We start from the raw sequence: 7,197 nt of genomic DNA, 5'->3' as shown, positions 1-7,197 counted from the left end.
CTGCTCTGGGATCTCCCCCGAACGCTAACCTCTCTGTTTCCTTCCTCTGAACTGGACAACCTTGTCAACTCTTACAACTCTATCCTCTTCTTCTCTCTTGATCTGTGTGTAAAGTATATGTGTGTGTTTGTGGGGGTGTAATATTCATGCATGGGTTGTGGCTCTCTGAATATTTTGGACAAAGAAATTTTTTATAAAATGGCTCTTCTTCCTTGGAAGGTTGCATACCCCTGCACTAGAGGCCCAGTATGGCCTCTGATCCAGGAGGAAGTGGAGGGAGATAGGCAGAAAGCTCTGGGAAAATGTGTGGATCTGGCCTAGGAATGGAACATATTTCTGAGGATGATGAAGTTGTGTATCTGAAAAAAAGTGTACCGGGGAGAGTTCAGATGGAAAAATAAGAAGGAAAAAAAAACTGAAATAGAGGAAATGGATGAAGGATCCAAACAAGAAATAAAGGGAACAGGTGAGAAAATAGTTTAATCTAAGAGGAGAGAGACAAGATTAAAAAAGAACAGTTTTAATATGCATCACATTGAAAATGTGTTAATTTGTGCAAAACAAACAACTTTACTCAGTGGGTGAAAACAGAAAAGAAGAAGCAGGCTATCCTGGGAAAAATGAGGCGAAATGCCAGGGCAGCCAATAAACCTTCAGAAGAGAAGGAAGAAATGTCTGTCAATTTTGAAACGCAACAGGGCAGCGTGACTCCATGGGACTGCGCCCTATTGAGGAAATCATGCAATCCATCTGAGAGGAAGTCGCTTTGAGATCAACTCCAATCAGTATTTCACTCCTCCAGGCTCTCACAGATCAGGAATGATCAGTATGGATCAAAACGTTTTATGGAAAGAACTTGAGATCATCAGTCTGGGACCTCAGGCATAACGAAGCAGACTCACCCTACACAAGATCAGCAAGAGCTCATCCTGAGGAAAAAACAAGGAACAACAACACTTTAGAGCAAAATGCTAATGTTCAATAAAAACCTGGACAAAATCAGCAGGGACATGCACAATCCATTTTCCTTGGGAAATCTGCAAGGCTAAGAAAAGGAAACAAGGCAAAAGAACAGCAAACATCAGAAAGAATGATAACCAATCCAAAGCCAAGAACATTAATGCTATCATTGATAGTTTTGATTTTAAGTTTATTTAAGCTTCAACAAACCTGGGCGGAAAAAAAACACAAGGCGTTAATGTGAAAGGCAGAAACCCTTGTCCAAAAGATAGAAAACTGTGACCAAGAGGCAAGAAGTTCATAGGCGACTTGATAAAATTAAAGTAAATAAGGCAGCTGGCCCCGATGACATAAATCCAAGAGTTCTTAAGGAGCTAAGTTCAGTAATAGCCAAACCATTACATTTAATATTCAAGGACTGTATTTCCACAGGTTCAGTACCACAAGATTAAATCAGACGTGGTGCCTATATTTAAAAAGGGAGCTAGATCACAGCCGGGGAATTACAGACCTGTAAGCCTGACTTCAATAGTGGGGAAGCTACTTGAAGGTTTAGTACAGGATAATATTCAGGTTACCTAATAGATAACAAAATTATAAGTAATAGTCACCATGGATTTATGAAGGATAGATCATGCCAAACTAACCTTATATGTTTCTTTAAGGAGGTAAATAGGAATTTAGACCATCTTTGCTGATGACACTAACTAGTGTAAGGTACTGTAGTAGAAAGAGCAGGATGTCATTTCTCTCCAGAAGGACTTGGAGAGACTGGAAACTTGGGCAGGTAAACGGCAGGTGTGGTTTAATACAGATAATGCATTTGGAAAACAAGAACAAACAGGCAATTTACAAATGAAATGGTGATAAATTAGGAGAATCCTTGATGGAGAAGGTTTTAGGAAAGTTTGTAGACAGCAGGCTTATACTTTGTTCATAGTAGGATGTGCTAGCTTCAGCGCTCCTCCTCCCCGGCGTCGCGCTTGCAAAACAAACTTGTTTGTATTGCGAAGCGCCGCTCTCCCTGTAGTGCATGTGCATGCGCTAGCGCGCACTATGCACTGCTACATTGCCATCCTAGTGTTTGTTTCGGCAATACTACGCAAGCTACATAGCTTACACTATGGACAAAGCCTTAGCAATAGTGCCCAATGTCATGCAGCAGTTGAAAAGGCAAACGAGATCTTGTCTTGCATTAAACAGTGTAAGACTACAGCTTGAATATGGAGCCCAGTTTGGGCACCACTCCATAGAAAAGACATTATGGAACTAGAAAAAGTGCAGAAAAGAGCCACCAAATTAATAAAGATGATGGATAATCTGATTTATGAGGAGAGCCAAGCTAATTTAGATTTGTTTAAATTAGAAAAGAGGCGTCAAAGAGGGGATATGATAACTATATACAAATATATTTGGAGACAATACAAGGAGCTTTCAAAAGAACTATTCATCCCAAGGGCAGTACAAAAGACACAGGGTCATCCCTTAAGGTTGGAGGAAGGGAGATCGCCAGCAACAAAGGAAGGGGTTCCTTACAGTAAGGGTAGTTACAATGTGGGATTCATTACCCATGGAGACTGTGATGGCAGATACAATAGGTATCTTCAAAAAAAGATTGGACATCTTTTTACGAAGGAAAGGTATACAGGGATATACCAAATAAGTAAACATTGGAAGGGTGTTGATCCAGGGAGTAATCTGATTGCCAATATTTGGAGTCAGGAAGGAATTTATTTTTCCCCTTATGAGATATCATTGGATAATATGACTCTGGGGTTTTTTGTTTGCCTTCCTCTGTATCAATATATTGTAAGTACAAATATAGGATAAAGAATCTGTCGTCTACATTTTAGCATAGGTTGAACTTGATGGACATATGCCTTTGTTGAACCTCATCTAATATGTAACTATGTAATATTATCAATGCCAAAAATGATAAACATGATGTTGTAACTAGATCAGCTGAAGCTGACAATAAGCAAGAGGCACCATCTGATATGTCAGGAAGAACCAACCATGGGATGACATCAACAGAGATGCTCTATTTATGCTTGGTCCTTTTTCTTTCATACGGTTGGCGCTTCTTATTTGCGAAATTACTTACCATCAACAGAGATGACAAACCATACAGTTGAAGGACAAAGAACAAGTGTCCAAGAAGTGCAACCTAAACCATCTGCAGATAGGATACAAGGACCCCCAGTCACGCCGACTGATGCCTGTATACTGAACATACCAGCCATATTGTCTGAAGCCAGAGCCCGTGAGATATTATTCGCTTGGATAACGGGTGGACCTGGCAAGTAATTTCGCAAATAAGAAGCGCCAACCGTGTGAAAGAAAAAGGACCGAACGTAAACAGAGCATTGTACGTGTAAACGGTATAAAACCGAAACAAACCAGAACTAAGAAATACAACATGGACACACTCAGGCCAGTGATTTCCATTGCAGTGTTATGAAGACCTAATGTCTGTTTATCAGAGATAGTGAGATCAAAGAAAATAAGAAACATTCATGGAAAGGTTTTTCCTCTTGAGTAGAGGGAGATTGAAACTTGGGTTTATGAGATTTCCCCCACACTGTTAGATTAATATGTACAGTATATGGAAATATTTTGTTTGACTGAATTAATAAAAATACCCTACATTAGATATAAACCCAGGACTATGTGAGCCTGTCCCTGAGAATGTGCAGTCAGGAGGTCACCCTACATCTATCTATATATATAAAAGTCAAAAATTGTTTGTTGGTTTGTGCCTGGCTGGGCGGTTACATTGCAACACACTAACCCCGCCCCCAGTGACATCACGCGATGCAAAGGGGGAGGGGTGAAGGTACACGGCAGCCAGCCACGGAACGGGGGGGAGAAGGAACACCCCCCGCTACCACCTCCTGCCCCGTGCAGGCAGCGAGAGTGCCGGGGACTGGGGGAGGAAAGGCACCTAGGCACGGGGACCAGGGGCGGGGAGAAGGAACACCCCCCGCTACCACCTCCCGCCCCGTGCGGGCAGCGAGAGTGCCGGCGACTGGGGGAGGGAAGGAACATGGCACCTAGGTACGGGGACCAGGGGCGGGGGGAACACCCCCCGCTACCACCTCCCGCCCCGCGCGGGCAGCCAGCCACGGGACCAAGGACAGGAGGGGGGGACACCGCGCGAGCAGGAGGAGCAGCAACACCCCCCCCCCCGCATTACTTACCTGTGCAGGTTTGAAGTCCTGGCAGCTCCATCCTGCGTCATGACTGGGTCAGTACACATGAAACATGAATTCCCAGGTAACGCCGGGTATATAAGCTAGTTAGATATAAACCCAAGACTGTCTGAGCCTGTCTCTGATACTCTGCAGTTAGGAGGTAACCCTACATTACATATAAACCAAGGACGGTCACACTATTGACTTCCCTATGCACTACCCCCTTCCTTATCCTTCTCTATGTCACAAATTGTACAAAAGGTGATGTTTTATTAAGATATCTGCATTACTAAATGTATATACAGCTCCCAGGTGGGCAATAGGTGATCTTGTAGTTATTACATGTGACATGTGACACATTATACTATACTACATCCGCTTTGTCATTTTAGACTCCTGTTTAAACCACGGGAACACATCAAATATGCCACTTCAAAGGCTAGTAAGACAGACAGCCCACAGAAATCCCAAAGCTAAATCGTAAATTCTGTGGGGCAGGTGGCACATGATGAAAGCGTCTCTGCGTTACATAGCAAAACACTGTCACATCGCAGGTGACATGGGCTGTCACGTTGGCGACGGGAGAAGTGGCAGGCTGTGACGTAGGTGACACGTTAATTGGAGTCTCTCTAGTTTCATTCACAACAATTGTTAACCAAAACCGACCCTGTGATGTCTCTTCATCGTTCTCCCCTTGTCACAGCTGATGCTCCATTCCTGACCCCCTCTTTGGCACTTCACCCGCCCGTAACGGGTGCCCTCTTCAGCCTGCGGGAGCGGCTCACTGGGTTGTGAGTTTTGATGGGATCATTGTAGGGTTCGGGTGACAGGGTCCAAAAGTTGCTTAACCCTAATCTTCTGCCTCGGCAGTTGAACTTTTGGTTTTAGGGTTGTCTGATGGTTGGATAATTATTGAGTAGGGTCACGGAGTTAAGGGTCCCCAAGAAGAAGGGAATTGTTATTTAGGGTGAATTACACCTACCGCACCTCCTCAGCCCTGTTCACTTGCCAGCGTCTCCCACAATCTCCTCGTATTTTGGGGGAGGCTCGCAGTAGGAAGCCCCCGGCGCCTCCCCCCCACCTTGTGACCCCGTGACCTCCTCGTAGGAGGGAGGGGGGCTGCAGGACGATAGTCTGGGGGGTAAGCGTTGAAGGGGGCGCAGAGAGGGGGTGGCCCGGGTGGGGGGTTCCTGCGGGTGATGTTGTGCGGGGGTCTCGCGGTAGATGATGACACGGGAGAGGGAGCGGGCGGTGTGGCTGTGCAGGTAACGGGTCTGCGTGGTGTAAGAGGGTCGGTGACCGGAGACCTTCTGCAGCTGGCATCTCCAGATGATGAAGAGGACGATGACAATGAGCAGAGCCAAACCCAGGAGAGGCATCACCACGAAGACTGAGTCTGAACGCTGGGGCCATTTTGCGGGGTCCCGGATAGAGTACAGAGAATTCATGTAGCCCCTCCAAAACTCCATCTGCAAGAGAACAGGGTGACACAGTGACACAGACAGGGGGGAGCTATGGGACATGGAGTCTGTCCCTCCCCCGCAGGGTGACACAGTGACAGAGACAGGGGGGAGCTATGGGACATGGAGTCTGCCCCTCCCCCGCAGGGTGACACAGACAGGGGGGAGCTATGGGACATGGAGTCTGTCCCTCTCCCCGCAGGGTGACACAGTGACACAGACAGGAGTAAGCTATGGGACATGAAGTCTGTCCCTCCCACGCAGTGTAACACAGACAGGGGGGAGCTATGGGACATGGAGTCAGTCCCTCCCCCCGCAGGGTGACACAGTCACAGAAAGGAGGGAGCTCTGGGACATGGAGTCTGTCCCTCCCCACGCAGTGTAACACAGACAGTGGGGAGCTATGGGACATGGAGTCTGTCCCTCTCCCCGCAGGGTGACACAGTGACACAGACAGGAGTAAGCTATGGGACATGAAGTCTGTCCCTCCCACGCAGTGTAACACAGACAGGGGGAGCTATGGGACATGGAGTCAGTCCCTCCCCCCGCAGGGTGACACAGTCACAGAAAGGAGGGAGCTATGTAATAGAGTCTGTTCCTCCCCCGCAGGGTGACAGGGTGACACAGTGACAGCCCCCTCACCGTTTTCTCTTTACTCTCGTACACCTCCTTCACCTCCTCGTAGCTGCACACCTCCTCCATACACTCACGCTCAATTGTTCCCTGGCGCAGCTCCTCCAGGAAGCTGTTGGCACGAGGGATGCGTCTGAGAACCGTGTGTGCATCCCGGGCCCCCAAGAACACTGAGAGGAGAAAAGGGGAGAAAGAGAAGGGAAGAGAGAGAGGGGGAGGGAGAGAGTGGGTGGGGAGAGGGGAAGAGAGAGAGAGAGGGGGGGGAGGAAAGAGAGATGGGGAAGGGAAGAGAGAGGGGGAGGGGGAGGGAAGAGCAAGAGAAGAGGCAGAGGAGGGGAGAGGGAGAAGGAAGAGGGAGGGTAAGGAGAGGGAGGGAAGAGGGAGGAGAGGTGGGGGAGGGGGGTGAAAGAGGCAGGGGGAGGAGGGGGAGGAGAGACGGAGGGGAGGAGGGAAGAGAGATGGAGGTGGGGAGGGAAGAGAGACGGATGGGGGGAGGGAAGAGGGACGGAGGAGGGAGGGAAGAGAGACGGAGGTGGGGGAGGGAAGAGAGACGGAGGTGGGGGAGGGAAGAGAGAGGGGGAGAGGGAGGGAGGGAAGTGAGAGGGAGGGAAGAGAGAGGGAGGGAGGGAAGAGAATAGGGGAGGGTGAGGAATAGGAGAGGAAGAGGAAAGGGAGAGAGGCAGGGAAAAAGAAAGGAAAGAGGGGAGAGGGAGACAAGAGAGGGGGGTGAAATTGGCGACGGAAAAATAAGGAGGGGGAGGGAAAAGAGAGGGAGGGAAGAGGCAGGGGTGATGGGGAGGGAGGGGGGATGGAGGGAAGAGGAAGAGGATGGAGGAGAGAGGGAGGGGGAAAGGGAGAGGGGAAAGGGAGGAAGCAAGAGGGAGGAGAGGAGAGGGAGGGAACAGGCGGGAGGGAAAAGGGTGGGAAGGGAAGGAGTGGTAAGGAGAGGG

The 7,197-nt window shown here is 48.5% G+C and overlaps 1 protein-coding gene across 1 annotated transcript; it reads right to left on the bottom strand.

The window, feature by feature from the left end:
- Positions 1 to 473: 473 nt before the first annotated feature.
- On the bottom strand, positions 474 to 6,441 carry PRRG3 (proline rich and Gla domain 3). Its single transcript, XM_075573083.1, has 2 exons — positions 6,257 to 6,441; positions 474 to 5,623 (listed from the first exon to the last, which is right to left on the bottom strand). The coding sequence occupies exons 1-2, from the start codon at positions 6,314 to 6,316 to the stop codon at positions 5,156 to 5,158; spliced, it is 528 nt and encodes a 175-aa protein (XP_075429198.1). The 5' UTR covers positions 6,317 to 6,441; the 3' UTR covers positions 474 to 5,155.
- Positions 6,442 to 7,197: the final 756 nt, after the last annotated feature.

The sequence above is a fragment of the Ascaphus truei genome, chromosome 16 (genome assembly GCF_040206685.1).
Source record: "Ascaphus truei isolate aAscTru1 chromosome 16, aAscTru1.hap1, whole genome shotgun sequence".
Taxonomy (NCBI): domain Eukaryota; kingdom Metazoa; phylum Chordata; class Amphibia; order Anura; family Ascaphidae; genus Ascaphus; species Ascaphus truei.
The sequence above is the reverse complement of the archived record's forward strand: the minus strand, read 5'-3'. Positions and strand labels throughout refer to the sequence as shown.

Coding starts and splice junctions, on each gene's coding strand:
- PRRG3 (XM_075573083.1), bottom strand. CDS start 6,316: ATGGAGGAGGTGTGCAGCTACGAGGAGGTGAAGGAGGTGTACGAGAGT. Junction 5,624..6,256: donor ACGAGAGTAAAGAGAAAACG/GTGAGGGGGCTG, acceptor GTTCTCTTGCAG/ATGGAGTTTTGGAGGGGCTA.